Genomic DNA, 15,809 nt, shown 5'->3' on the forward strand with positions numbered 1-15,809 from the left:
ATAGAGCACTTCTAAAATGCCTCAAATACCACCTTAAGGACTTACGAGTTCAAGGATAATTTGATTGCAGCAGATTATCAGTCTGGTAATTTCTGAGCACTGTAAACCTTGAAAATGTATTAGCTCCCAACTGACTGTTATATATTGAACAGGAAAGACTATTTGCTTTTCAAAGGTCAATCAAGGTTTTATTAATTTTTGTACAGCTAACGAAGAAATTATCGAATCCGATTACAAAATGTGTGTATGATCTTAAAAGAAATGTTGATATGATATTTCAATCTCTGAACAGCTATATGGCCTGATTTCAAGTCATGATGTCTAGCCTTAAAAGCTTTAAGCCAAAAAAAGTTGTTTGCTTGTCCATAGATCACTTTCAGTAGTTGGGTCGGTCAGTCGGGAAAAGTTTGGGTTTTTATTTTTATATATCTTTTTTTTTTCCAAGTACTACTAGAAGCTACTAGAAGTATAATGTGTGTAGTACACTACTCAGCCAAATTTAAAGCCTTAGAGGCCTTAGGCTCAAGACTAGAAACCCAATTACTTTCTAAAATTATATTTTTGAAGTACAACTTTAAGCTGGCTAAGCTCAATTGAAAAAAAAATACACTAAAAATAAATCAAATATTTTTAGAAATTTTTAGTAACCCACATAATTGCATCATAATGTACAGCCTTTTCCTCCCCACCGATTTCCAATTTGTAAGCTTTAGCAGGGAAGTGAAAGTGCCACATTTCCCTGCATGGCTTTAAACCCACACTTGGCAAAGGACCTATTAATTTTTTTAGCCCCTTTCCACAATCTCATCAACTTCTCAAATAAAACAGAATCCATTTTATGAGTCTATTATTGTTTCAGTAAATAAAATGCTGCATCCATAATATTTTATGGAACTTACTTTCCATTTCAACTTTTAACTACTTTCCTTGCAAACTAATTTCATCGCCTTGCAGAGAATATAGCATTGGGCTATTCCAGTTGAAACCCATACTCCCTCTCTCAAAAATATGACCTTTATCCCTCACAGAGGGGGTGTAGATTTCAAATGGAGTATATCATTCAGGTTACCCCATTTGAAATTCACACTCCCTGTGTGGGAGATTAAGGTCAAGTCTTCCATAGGGGTGTATGGATCTCAACTGGAATAGCCCATTTCAAATAAAACCAAGTTTCCATTGATTGGACAAACATTTCAAATTATTTTCATGTCCCTATTCTGGTAGTGAACATTTTCCATCAGTATCTTATCCATTAAAACACAATGTTCAGTGTTTACATTGAATCCTTTTTGTAGTCAAGTATAGCCAGACAACGGCAAATAAGATTCACCTCATCCCAGACCAGACTATTTTATCCTCCGCATATCATCATGTAATTCTATATCCAGAATGCTGACCAACGCTAATGGCCTTTCTTGACATTACAAATTTGACATTTTATGTTTTAGACGCACAGGCCTCTTTAATACCAAATCACTGAGATTTTTCAATCCCACAGAAAAACAGAATACTTAGATAGGATGTACATAGAATAAACATTGAAAGTAAATTTAATGAATGAACAAACGAACCAGCAAATGAATGAAACAAACAAAATTTAAATTCAGTGATCTTCATGAATGAAGATCACTGAAGAACCTGATGAACCTTATGTTCGCTGAAGAACCTGATGTACAATGTAAATAATGTATTATGTAATTGCTTTTAATTTAATTTATAACTTCAGTTTATGAAATTGTACAATGTATAAATTGTCACCCTGGTTAAAAAAAGATAAATACATAATGTCTCAAAATATTTGAAATTGTAGGAAATACTAGGAATAGCGTAAAGAGTGAAGGATAAATCTATTAAATTCCTATTTCCTCAAAAAGGAAGAAAATAGCAGAGCAGTAAAGATATGAAAATCTGTTGAAATGCATCTTGATGATACAAGTGTCTATACTGACGGAGACCTCCAGATCCAACTAAAATATCAAATTGTGTCCCTATTTAATAGCTTTCACTCCTACCACTAGCAGAGTGAATTTTTTAGAAATAGAATTTCAGATTTGAGTGAATCACCAACAGTGTCTGCACACCTGTAGGCCTACATGCAACCCTAGTATGTAACATGATCTATTTCATTACAATGTAAACGAAAAGAAAAATGAGAAAATCATGATGTGTTGTTGCTAAGAAAATCTGCGCTATAGGCCTAATATTTTGCTGCAAAATTTTCGAAGCGCAGCATACTTCCGCTTGATGTTAACAATTGCAAATCTATATGCCAAGTATTCAATGTCACAACCATATTTTAAGCATGCAACTGACTAATTTTGATATAGGCCTACATGGAACTTTGTCAACAGATTTTCAATATAAATGTGGCAAACCTGTTCTTGACCTATCGGAATAAAGTGCACAGAAAACCTACCCATCTGTGTATTTAATATACACTAGTACTGCTAGCTTCACACAAGATACGGTGAATCCTGGTTATTAAGTTTGCCATTTATCGCATGATCGCGTTCATTTCCTTCTTTCTCCAGCTAAACTAATAACATCCAAGTACAACTACAACATCATATTATATTGGATGCGATTGAAGCGAAGCCAGACTTGCCCGCCTCATAAACTAACCACGTGTGCACTTTTTACCAAACACAGCACACTTGGTTTTCTCACATGGCATTAATGTGATGCTCTGCTGATTTACAAATTATGTTTAAAATATAAAAAAATAAAATAAAAAACTCTTAAAGAGGCAAGAAAATGTTCATGATATTATTAAGGGGCACCTGGGCCAAAGTTTTTCAAAAGGGCACCAAGCATGGATGAAACATGAAAGAAAACACTTCCCAGCTCTACACAGCATACATGTACATCAATTCTGTAATATCCCTCCCTAGCATGCATACATGTACATGTAGATCCTAGGGGATGGGGAATAACCCCCCCCAATATTTTGATAGGGGGGATGGCCCATACAATCATCACCCCCCCCCATGCTGATGCCTGTATGTGGATTTGTGACCAAATTAACCTCATGTTTGGCCATTTTAGCCTAAAAAGTGCAGATTTTCATGCACGATATTATATTCTACTTTTACACCGTTTTTCACCAGTTTAGATTCAATATGGTAACATTTTTCACACGCTTTGCCCCCATTTGTACCAGAACCCTATTCAGTTGCCATAAGGTCCTAGATTCACTGTACTTCAAGGGATTTTAAACAAATTTCCATCCCCATTCCCCCCAATGTCAAAAAGAAATCTACACCACTGCTCTCATTATGAACCACAATGGCCTCATCCCAATGGCATAGTTCAATAACCTCAATTAAACACTCAAAGTGCAAAATTTGACCTCAAGTTGCAGAGTATGAGTTTTAGTACCCAAATTTTCAAAGGTCATTCAATGATTGTACAATGTATTGGGATTAAAGAACTGTGCCCATAATAGATGAGCATGTTGTGGATCCTAGTGTCTCTGGTTTCATTACAAAATGAATAAATAAGGAAGGGGCATCAAAACAAGTCTGCATCACTTTAAAACGAAATGTGTACTCAGAATACATGGTATTGTAATTTACTACCATCCAACAACAATACTACTGCACATGTGACTATACCATCACCAGACCACACAACGTCATCAAAAACCCACCATAAAAATATCAAGTTATACATTGGCTACCAAATTGAACTTGACATAGAGATGAGTCATCTCTCCATTCAGGGCTTCCCCATGCACATGTTGGCTAAATCTTCCTTGGCAACAGTTTACAGTATTACACACTACTAAAACCCATCATCAATACTCCCATAAAAATGCGGGTATGTTTGTGTGTATTTATTATTGTACAGATTTCATCAGAGATTTCATTAAGTCCAATGTAATGCTTAAATGGGAAATGTATTTTATTTTATACATGGTGATTGGGAACTAAACAATTTACCTCTGGTATTTTTTGCCAAGAGCCAAAGCGTGGAAAATAATTGTTTAATTGCTAAAAAAGAATTTCTAATAAAGCATTTTGCATGAATGCAAAGGTTTGAACAGTTCTTTTGTTAAGCCTATAAACTGTATAAATCAAGAAAATTGCATCACCACCATTGATTATCAAAATCAGGGGTGTGAGAGGCCACAGACCAAAAACGAGGAAAATCACTAAAAACAGCGTACAATCGGGGTAAAAACGCCAAATATGGGCTGAAAATAAAAGAAAAACACATAAATTTTGGCAACAAAAAAAGAGGAAATCAGCTGAAAAGAGGAACTCTCACATCCCTGCAAAATGCACAGCATTGAAACATCTAAAGTTTTAGTCAGAGAAGAACAGCACTTGTTTACATTTTGAGAGCGTGCATGCAGAGTGTATGTGCATGGAAGTGGGGTTCTGATTGGCTGAATCAATCGTCTGGCAATCATAGCAATAGACCGATAATCTGATTGGCCGATTGTGTGTCAAATCGTTGGTCGGCGCAGATCGTCGCCCTTGCAGTGAACACAAAGCTCCGCATATGTCGCTCATTAACAGAGCGCTCGCGTAAATCTGAGCAAGGGACTGCCGTTCTTCTTTGAAACCCAGTGTAGTTGAGACATTTTACCAGATAACATATTCGGACATATTTTCCCAGGTTATTGTCTTCATTGTAATGAAAAACAAAATTTAAACTTCAAAATATTTCAAAGGTTGTCTTGAAAACCAATGTTACATTTTTTTAAACAATTTTTTGTTTTCCTGTTCCACCAGAGTTTTGAGGATACTCAGGATAGTGACCGGGGATAGTGAGGATTGACCATGCACAGATAAACACACCCAAATACTGTTTAACCATAGGCCTTGGTTTAACTTCAATATTTTGTATGTTTTCAGTAAAATTACAATTACAATATAGCACTCACCTTCATGAACCACATTACCTCCAGTATCACACATGGTATACAATCAGAAGTAAACAAACACAGATATCTTTATTTGTCCACGACAAAATCCTGATGATAAATATATCCCTAGATGAAATATATCCCTCTTTAAATACCGGTACACCAAAATGCAATGATGGGAATTCAGCAGGCTGTTCAAATTTACAAAGTTGCAAATTCACTCCAATCTCACCAGCTCAGTGGTTGACCACAAACTGTGATACCGACTAATTAAAAATCAGCAAAATCACTTGACAAGCACTTGTGACGTGACTGAAATGAAATCTGCTTCCCTTGATACCAAATCTTTTTCATTCAATTTTTATTCCACATATGGTAATGTATTATAATGAGCATTACTCACTCCTCTAACAAAATAGTTTGGACAAGGAATGAGTAATGCAGTTTATAGTGCAAACTGTAAACTACCCACATTTACTAGAAAACCACATGGATTTATAGTCAGTTCAGGCAAATATGAATACAACCTTTATCCATTGCTTTGTACCCTATCACCATGCAAAGTTTACGCACTATGTAGGTATTCAGTTTTCCAAATATGATGTTTGACTCTCAAATATATGACAAACAAAACTGAACAATCTGAAATGAAATTTAACAAAACAGTATGTTGACTTTCTTCAAAATCAAGTTTGTTTTCACATGCATTTGAACAAACTATAGACTGTTCCACTTCTGATGAGTAGGGCAACCCCAAACAAACAAACCAAAGTGTGTTTACCATTCTTCAGGTATGACAAATATAGACAAGTTGTTTGATAGTAGCACATGTAAGGCAATTTTGTACGGTTCTTTACCCTTCTAGACAATGGTGTGGTCATATTGGTAATGGCCTGAATGCCTAACAAAGGGTCATTTCCAATGCTATTTTTCTATGCCAGGTAATAGTACCTTTAGCAACGCCAGGTAAATAGTACCTCCGGGCACACAACATGCGGTGTGACAGGTCCGATTGAATTGCAAGGTATTCTGCGAATTCATTCAATGCAGACACTAATCTGATTGTGTGTAATGCAAATAAAAAACAAGTTCATTGTTGGTATAAAACCTGAAGTCATTTATAAAAGCTTACTTTTATTTTTTAAATGGGACCTTCAGCAAGGGCTTTTATTGCACACAAATTGCATTTTTATTGAAATTAAAAGCCGGAGTTGAAAGCATGCTGAGAGTTACTCAGAGCTGAATAAAGTCAAATGAGATTGGATGAAAATTTGCATACTATGATTAGCCCAGACTCCAGTATTTTATCCATCATTTCATCTTCTGATTTAATACATGAAACCAATTCTCACGAAAACATTGAACATGGCAGAAATCATATATTGACTTTTGAATACCAAGTGAAGTTGTAAAAAAAAAAAAAAAAAAAAAAGCGCAGTGATTTAATAGTGCACAACACCTAGACGTTGATTCACATGGCCCTACATCATTCCATAAACCATTAAACAACAATTCGGGGACTTTGCTGCTTCAAGAGCGCACACCCCAGATATTCCACAAATAACCATCGCAACCAGGATCAGCTCCCCCGAGTTTCCTACGGGTTACAGCAGGACAAATTAGCAGTAAGTTCCTTGTCTAGGGGAATTTCAAGCTAACTCAATTTTTCCACGAGAGCGTACTAGGCACCGCCAGGGTTCGAGCCCACAACCTCTCGCACCATAGTCTAATGCCTTATCGATTGAGCTAACTTAAAGCTTATGATCCAGAAATGAATAGGCCCTATATGGCCAGAACTCAAAAACAAAGATTTGCTACTTTTTTTTTCTTTTTTTTACTCATTCTGGTGGGGTGGGGAGGGCGTTGACTGGGAGTCTATTATCTGGAAAAAAAACTCAACATGTTCTAGTCATGGGGAGGTGTTACAGTTCACATTAATGGCAGGTTTCAGTTTGCTTTAGCATTGAGAAACTTTTAAATCCTTAACTTGCCCCAAAGTTTTTCTTCACTACACAAGCTCTCAGCTGCATGAGTCAAATAGCAGCTGGACTCAGAATGACTGGAGATGTTGATCTGTTTTTATCTTAATGCTCTGGGTGCTAGCCATGCGCTTCAATGGAAAAAAAATCAAGTTTTGAAATATTTTCTCAAAATATCAAGAGCTATCTTTAGAACTACTAAACCAATACTAGGATTGTTTGTACTCATTTTAATGCATTTTTCATGCTGATTCCAAATATGGTCATGAAAATTAACGTTTTTGAAATTTTTAAAATTAAAAAAAAAAATTGAAACTTGTCGTCTGCAGTCGACACCCGCGTGAAGAGAGTTAAATAAACTGCCCCTACCTGTTGACAAGGAAACTTAAACTGCCTTACTGTTGTTTGCAGCTGGTAACAGAGTGAACATAAACACAATATTTTGACATCAACATCACATGTTTTCACAGAGAATGGCATCAAATTACCAACATTCAACACAATACAATACTAGATTTCTTAACTTTTTGTATGACAATCAAAGGTTATTTTGACACTCTCAAAGTTCCTGTGTAGTTACCATGGTTACTAGTTAAATTCACCACCAGGTAGCTGTGTCAATATTGTTTAAGTTTAAGGGTAGTCCTACAGTACATGTAGTTTATTTGCTTTTTTCAACAAGGGTGAGCTACAATGGAGAATGAATGTAACGTTTCCATTGTCAGGGGTGGATTTAGAGGGGGGGCACCCGGCGGCGCGCACGCTCCTCCATTTTTTGCAGATCGGCACCTGACTCTGTATTTTTGCAGAGCGGCGTTTGACTTTGTGTCAATTGTGTGGGCGCCAAACCGCGGCGGCGGCGGGTTGTAGCTAGACCAAGTTGAGTGCCGGCTAATTTTACTATCAAATTAGAGTGCTGGCTCTGGGCACAATCTTTTTAGCGAACATGAGGGATCGGGGAATAGGAAAGGGGGGCATATGAGTAGCGTATTTGTGCGTTTACTCTTTTCATGATGAATAAATCATTTATGGGAAATTCCTGGATCCGCCCCTGATTGTGGTCATAATAAAACCTCCAAACCTGATATTACATGTAAATTCCCGATCCAATTCAGAAGATGGCTTTGTGGCTGTGTTCAACTTCCACAACCCTCCCACTGCCTGTAGCTAATGAGCCTCCCTACACCAAGTCCCCTGCAATGCCCACATCACATGTATTCCTTGAATCTGTCCTGTTCACTTGATGGAAAGTGTTGACACCCTACCCACTAAAGAATATTTTACCACAATACCACTCTTGTCATATTTACATACACATGTAAGGCCAAATTGCATCATTTCCCTATCTAATAGATCCTACAGGCTACATGTACATGTAAGCCAACCTAGAACTGGCTCTGTTCCCGAGAAGCAGCGTTGAGCGCGTCAGTGCGATGAGGGGTGGTTTATGAGTTGGATTGTCATCATGGTACAGTACTTTGAGCACGTAACAAGTGCTAAGCCTACCAAGGTTTATTTACCCAGCCAGACACTACAAAAATGTAAGGTGACAGTTCTTTGGTCATTACAAAAATCAGATGGGCCCCTGTCTGGGTGTCCACACAAGATCCTGGAAACCAAGTATCTTTGTGGAAACACAGATATTGCTGGAAAGTAATTCCACCACAGATCTTGGAAAAAAATTCCCGAATTTGCGTTTCACTTTCCACCTATCCAGATGAAATTCACCATAAACGGTGTCTCTCTGACTAGGACTAAGGCTGTTTCCTTCACCTCACCAGGATATCAATACACTGACTAGTCTTTCACATCATACTGCATGCATTATATTCAAAACACTGCATAAAAATATTTGCCACTGAAATTTCAAGACTGTGAAACAGACTATGAAGATCTCCCCCAAGGTGTTACAAGGGCTCCAATTAGCCTCTTTTACAGGCTTTTCTTTTCACCACACTATTCCCACAGAGATTGTCTACAATATTTTGTACCACAGAGATTGTCTACAATATTAGAAATTAAAAAAATTAATTGAGTAATTGTCGAATTTCACTCCACAATAGCAAAATATTCAATAATTTCTTGTGTTTCTTACGTCCTGGAGCAATAAAATTTCCCTGCAAATACAAAATAAATTTCCTGAAAATCAGCTCCCTGAATTCCACAATTTTTGGGCTGCCCGCTACGACGGGCTCCTTAATTGGCTTGACTTTGCAAAATGCTTTTAATTTCGGTCTTGCTAGATTTACTACGCAACTGTCTTGCTTAAAGTATGCCCAGCAATAAAAACAAAACTTGTTTGGTTTTGATTTTATTATTGTTTACAATATGCACGGGATGAAATCTTGTGCGTCTAGGCCCTTATCCTTTGTTTAAAATACAAAATTAACGGACTCATAAGAACACCAACGCTTTTCAATTGAGATTCCGCTATTAAGATCGGATCGCGAAGAGCGGTATGATTTGATGCGGCATTGATCCAAAAAAGCTGCTTTGTCGATCAAGGAACCAAGAATTTCATCGATAAACATTGTTCATCAGTTCTAAAAAACAAACAGGGATGGATGGTCTCTTGTCCCTGGAAAATCTAGCGCAGTAGTTTCAATTGACATTTGTTGTGTTATTTTTAAACATTTACCTTTAAAAAAAATCCTTAAAATCCCGTCTGTATAGGCTTGTCATCTTTGTTTGAAATGCAAAATTATTGGGTTTATAAAACACCCAATACACTGTGACCTTTGTGTCACTTAAGGTTACACGAAGAAACGTATAAAAAACGTATAAAAGACGTATAAAGTTGCTCTCTAAAACCGCGTTTTCTCAGCAATCAAATATCGCAGTGAGTCAAATGTTGGTGCATTGATGTATCTTAACATTATTTTTGTTTGTTTAAATACAAATTTTTAGAATCCGTTTGAAAATCCTTCGTTTAAATCATTTTTACGCACCATGTTCACAAGATCAAAAAACTACGCCGAGTGATTGTTTTCTCCTTTTTTGTATTGTACTACAAATCGACCAAAGAAATAATGTTGCCATGGGGAAGAACCAAAAACAGTACCGATTAAATTTTATTAGCCCGTTTTTGGGAACAATTTTCGAGAATCTTGTACCACAAAACACTGTTATGTTACATTATCGATATCTGGATTGTGGAACATTAATTTTGATTTAAAACTGCCTACATTATTTCTCAAAAGTATGTCGATTCCTTTACCATTTGAATTTCACTCCAAATTTAAGCTACTTTTGCAAAAATCGAGGTTTTTCGCCATCGATACCTCCGACATTTACAGCGGTGATGAGATTGTTTATCATAAGAGCCTGGTATACACTATTCCATAATAGTCAGTTTGAGATCAATCGATTTCACAGATCACTCAGTAGCTCAATCGGTTAGCGCGCTGGTGTCACGTTCGACTATATAATACTATAGTTTTGAGCTGGAAAACTTTGGTATGCGTGTTCGAGTCCCTATGTGGTCCATTCCATCTATTTTATTTTATTTTTCTCTCAATTTTGTTTTTTTTCTTGTTCGTTTCTTTTCTTTCTGACTGCAGCGATTGATTGTTTTTGCCCGGGTTTTTTCATTATATAATTCAGGAATTTTTAGGCTATACTAGTCTAATAGGCACGGCCTATGAATATATTTTTACAAATTAGATTAACAAAATATTGGTTGTTGGTTTTGTTACTGTTGTTGTAGTTATTGTTGTAGGCCTACATATTGCAAAATCAGGGTATAAATAGGCATACTAGCTATTATAGCCTATAGAAGCATTGATTTATTTCACGACATATATCATCCAGGATAATTTTAAAAAATGAAAATTTAGAAAATCCAAAGGAAAATTGCCGAAAAGCGGCTGCCCACAATCACACCCCCCCCATCAGCCCATATGGTCCTGTGATGGTCGCCCCTTCCCTATCCATACATATAGGATGACTCACGCGACCCGCGGTTTGTCCGTGGCCCTAGTTCAGATTGATACACTCTTGCACGTGTGAGTTCATTCTTTTCTGCATGGCTGTTTCCATTATTAACTTACGCCCCTCTGGAATCAAGCCTTGAAAATCAATTGTATTTAACCTTAAATGTGTAAAACAATTTTAAATGCTCTTAAAACCTTATATCCGCGGCGACTTTCCATTAAATCAATAACCAGGCATGCAATTTTGTCAGGTGTTACAACCAACAGTTATATCATATGTCCACTTGGAAAACAATCCTTAACAATTAAATATGCGAAAAATTAATTCTGCTCCAACAACCCCCACAACATGATTTCCTATTAACAATTGTACTAACCGAAATGCTAACCTGATCTTTATTCCTTTTTGAAACCAACCGCTTTCATCCCAATGCAGTACGATTTTACACTCTCTCACTGCAATAAATATAATGCTTCCTAATGTTTCTTTGCTTACTATGCTAAGAGTTATGTACGTGATCCACCAGTGGAACTTCCAGTAGTGGACGTTCTGCACTCGGGGGTGCAGATAATCCACTGTCGGATTTACTGCGCTCGGAAGCAAAATAATTATAATTTCTCGAGCAACAAGTAATACGAGTTCATTAACCTATTTCATACACAAGAATCCACTGTTGGAGCTTCTGCTCTGGGAAGCAAAATAATATAGCGGTGGAATATTTCTGCGCTCGGGCCCAGAGAATCCACTGTTGGAGCTTCTGTGCTCGGAAGCAAAATAAAATATTTTCTTATTATTTTATAATATAGCGGTTGATCATTTCTGCATACAAGCATTATAGGCCTACATATGAACAGCATAGTTATTAAATTGCACTCGGAAGCAAAATAAAAAAAATTATCCACAGCTATTATAATAAGAAAATATGTTATTTTGCTTCCGAGCAAAGTAACTCCGACAGTGGATTTGCCGTGATGATCCACCGCTACATAAGGAACTACGCCCAGGGCGGGCGCAGTAACTCCAGTAGTGGATTATCATTATCTGCACCTGAGCGTAGAAATGATCCCCCGCTACGGCACAGTAACTCCCGTATAGTGGATTCTTTGCGCTTGAACGCAGAAATAATTCACCGCTATAAGAAAACATAATTATTTTGCTTCCAAGTGCAGTAACACCGACCGTGGATTCTCTGCGTCCCTGAGCATCGAATCGGGAATAAAAATATCCGATCTTTGCGATCAAAAACACAAAATTACAACTTTAAGGGTATACGATGTATTGCTGGTCGAAGCAGCAGAAAAAAGTAGTTCACAGCATCTTGCGAATGGTAGTGAGCTTTAGCAAAAATTGCATTGCTCAATTCATAGCGAGCGTGTAGAAGAATTCAAATATCACAGATATACTTTTGTACAAATTTGTAGGTCCTGTGGTTCTTGAGTTATGTTGTAAAGAGGGCTGAAATAACAACACTTAATGTAAAACGTGTCGTACATAACTCATATAAAACAACAATAAATTAAAAGGGCATTTCGTGATCCACAGCATCATCCCCCCACTTTCCTCCAAAAAGTTGAGAATTTTATATCACTGGAAACCTCTGGCTACATAATGTTTATGTACAAAAAATTTTGTTCAGATTAATTTGGTTAGCAAAGATATCATGAAATTTGAATTTCGTTCTGAAATACCAGAACGAAATTATAACACATTTATATGGAGCAGTGTAATACACATATAATTCAGGCATAACTCGCAAACGCAAATTCGGAATCAAATGAAATTTTGGGAATAAACTTTTTTCGTGGATATCTACTGCAAAATGCCATAAAAAGAGGATGCCTTTAATTATGCAAGTTTTCAAAGTATATGATTTGTAGAATGAACTTAAATTGCAAAACACCAAAGTGTTATTTTTCAATAATATATTGATTCAAGATAATGAAAATCGACACAACAATATTACAATACCTCATATTTATAACCTTAAAGTTAAAGTAAACATACTATTGGCAAAAGACATTATTGCCAGCCCTCGAATTAACCCACGGCACCCATGGCATTTTGCCGTGGGTGCCATGCCCTCAAAATATGTCCTTTACCCAAGGCAGTCACTTGCTGCGCCCTCTAATGAAGTTGCCGTCGGTGCCCCAGCCCTGCCCCTTCATTATAAAATCATCTATCAGACTGTTTGTGTGTGTTTTCTTCACTTTTGAGAAATTGCCTTGGTGCCCTTCTCAAATTTTTGACAGTTGCCACGATGCCCTCTTGAAATATTACAAACTGCCGTGCTGCCTTGCCTTTTCAGTGAAAATCCAAGGCAATTATCAACTTGCCCTAAAAAAGTTGCAGTGCCCCTTCAGATCCTTAATTCGAGGGCTGATTATAACCAAACAATATAGAATAGAACATTTGACGTCAACTGCTCAAAATATTGGAGAAATATGAACACCAAACATTGGGAAAGTACGCAATCCAATTCCCATTCAAACACGTGGGAAACTGAAGTGAAAGTGCATATTCTCTGTCAGATGTGGCAATGGCGGCATAACCAAATTTATTGAAATTAATTACTACTAGTAGTACTATAAAATAATACTCATCATCCCCTCATCATGCTCTGTCATGTCGGGCTCGATCATGTCGACAGTGACCTTTTTACTCGGAGATTCTATACCAATTTAGTAAACTATGTTAACATACTGTACAAGAAGCAAGTACTGAACTGGGAACTCAAACTTCTGCTAACATGTAAAAGCTGCCTTAAGTAGTAAACTTTTTGTCTGTTTGGTTTTGTTTGTCTGCTCCAGGTTACTTTATCCTTGTTGTTTTTGCAGGTTTAGCACTTTTGCGAGCCTTGGAACTGGTAATTTTTGGCTATCGAACTTTGCCTACTTACTTCCTATGCCTACATTTGCTGGTTTTGCCCCCCGCCCCTGCATATTGTCTAGTCTGTACTTGTTTCCCCACATCAAGTTGGTGTACCTTGCTTGTTTTCTTTTCTAGTAACTTAGCTTAGTGACATGATTCACATCATGTACATGCATGGTTTGTAATTGTATACAAGGTCATAGACAGTTCAGTGTGTGTGTACTGTGTACTGCCGACGACGAAATTTACAACTAACATCGACTGAAACTTGAAACAATTCTTACCTTTCAAGAAGCTCTCAACGATCAGCAGCGGACAGAATTAGATGCCAAAGTCATCAAGCTCTGGTCATGATTTGACAAAGTGCTATAATTGTAATCTACGTGGGCTGTCAGGCGTCATCGATTAGGGATTTAATTGCACATCAAGCCGAGACCATTGATTTCGCGGAAGTACTTGCCGTTTTTCGACTAACCTCATCCCCAATGGCTGCGTTCGCTGCAATAAACATATAGGGTGTAACAAAATCGATTTTATAATACGGGCCCTTAGGCTGCGTTCACATAGAAGTATACGGTATACGGTATTCGCTATACGAAATACGCTCATTCATTCAGGCTGAGTTCATATAGGAGTATACTATGTGAACTCAGCCTGATCGAATGAGCGTATTTCGTATAGCGAATAGCGAGTTGTCAGTTTACCCATTTTCTTCGTCTTATCAAATGCTTGTAACTTTACTTCTTGAGGTCACATTGCATTCAATGAGGTGTCATAATGTGCAGAATTAGATAGTGCATCTATTAAAAAAATGAATTTGCCCACGTATGGTTTAGGTTTTTAAAATTTGGACGGTATACGCTGCACTAAAATCGAACATGCGCAATTCCCACTATACTATACTATATGCAGGTATACGGCCTTTTCGAATAGCTCTTATGTGACCCGGTACTATGAAATTACCTTGCTAGATTTAATCTATACGCGTGCACCTGCAAAACGTGCATCGTATACCCGAATAGTATACTTCTATGCGGTCGTAGCCTTATGTGACCCGGTACTATGAAATTGCCTTGCTCGATTTAAGCTATACGCAAAACGTGCACCGTATACCCGAATAGTATACTTCTATGTGAACGCAGCCTTATAGCCGCTCAGTGCCCTAGCCTTTGAATTATCTTGAATAATTCTAAGAAAGTAAACTAAAACTAACCACAACAATAACAAAGCAAAATTATTATTAGGCCTACTAAGGGACCATTCATTGTGAGGCGGACAAGGCTGACCTACTCCCATTCCAGAAAAATACAGCACTAAAATTTTTTGGATTAAAAAAGTATTATCCTGTTAGGCCTAGGCCAAATGAAACATAGCTAACTAAATTCTAATTCTTTAGTTTGTCCTAACTGGCAATAAAAGTCAAATTTTAATATTTTTGCAATTTGAGGGAAAATGGCCCAAAAACATGCAATTTTGCATGTTTTCTTACAATTGTAGTCACAAAATTGTAAGTAAGACATGGCACAAGTTTAAGCATCCAAAATCTTGAGTATAGGGTAAAAACTCATAATTTTTATATTATATATTATTTTTGCTAATTAGTTATGAAAAAGATTGGAAAATGTGTTTTCCAAAAATTAAAATGCATAACTTGAAATTAGCCTTTGTTCGAAAAACGCCCTAAAATTGCATGTAAGTTTGGCCATTATTTCCAAAAATTGATCAAATATCAAAATTTTACTTTCATTGCCAGTTATAGGACTAACTAAAAGATTAGGATTTAGCTATGTTTCATTTGGCAAAACAGGATACCGTAATTTATCCAAACAAATTAGTGCTGTATTTTTCTAGCCTGCAGTGTATTTTAGAGTCTCATGGGATGGAGAGTTCAATTCATTGAAGAAAAAAAATGACCAAAAATTGCCCCCTCACATCCGCTCAAAATTTTCGGAATCCCCTTTAGCTCCCTTAGTGTTTCCAACTTCAACAATTCATAACTTTTAAGTTGCCGGACTTGATTTGATTGATTTCAGTGATTTTTATTGATTGTTCGATTGTTCAATGTAGGCCCTAGTTGATGATTAATTGATCAGTTGGTTCTGTCCATCCATCCATGACTGACTGGATTTTGATTTGACTCAGTCGATTGATTGTGT

General features: G+C 36.9%; 1 protein-coding gene across 6 annotated transcripts in view; it reads right to left on the minus strand.

The window, feature by feature from the left end:
* The window catches only part of LOC140158845 (SHC-transforming protein 1-like), a 77,087-nt gene extending 62,964 nt beyond the window's left edge, over positions 1 to 14,123 (minus strand). For 2 of the 6 annotated variants that reach the window (XM_072182094.1, XM_072182093.1), the window contains exon 1: positions 4,892 to 5,043. In XM_072182094.1, coding sequence (XP_072038195.1) covers positions 4,892 to 4,925 — 34 coding nt within the window. In that variant the 5' untranslated portion in view covers positions 4,926 to 5,043. Of the gene's footprint in view, positions 1 to 2,416; positions 2,558 to 4,891; positions 5,044 to 13,937 lie in introns of those variants that run through there. The other 4 variants (XM_072182097.1, XM_072182096.1, XM_072182098.1 and 1 more) reach the window with 4 other exon arrangements.
* Between the last annotated feature and the right edge of the window lie 1,686 nt (positions 14,124 to 15,809).

The sequence above is a fragment of the Amphiura filiformis genome, chromosome 8, assembly GCF_039555335.1.
Source record: "Amphiura filiformis chromosome 8, Afil_fr2py, whole genome shotgun sequence".
NCBI classification, from domain to species: domain Eukaryota; kingdom Metazoa; phylum Echinodermata; class Ophiuroidea; order Amphilepidida; family Amphiuridae; genus Amphiura; species Amphiura filiformis.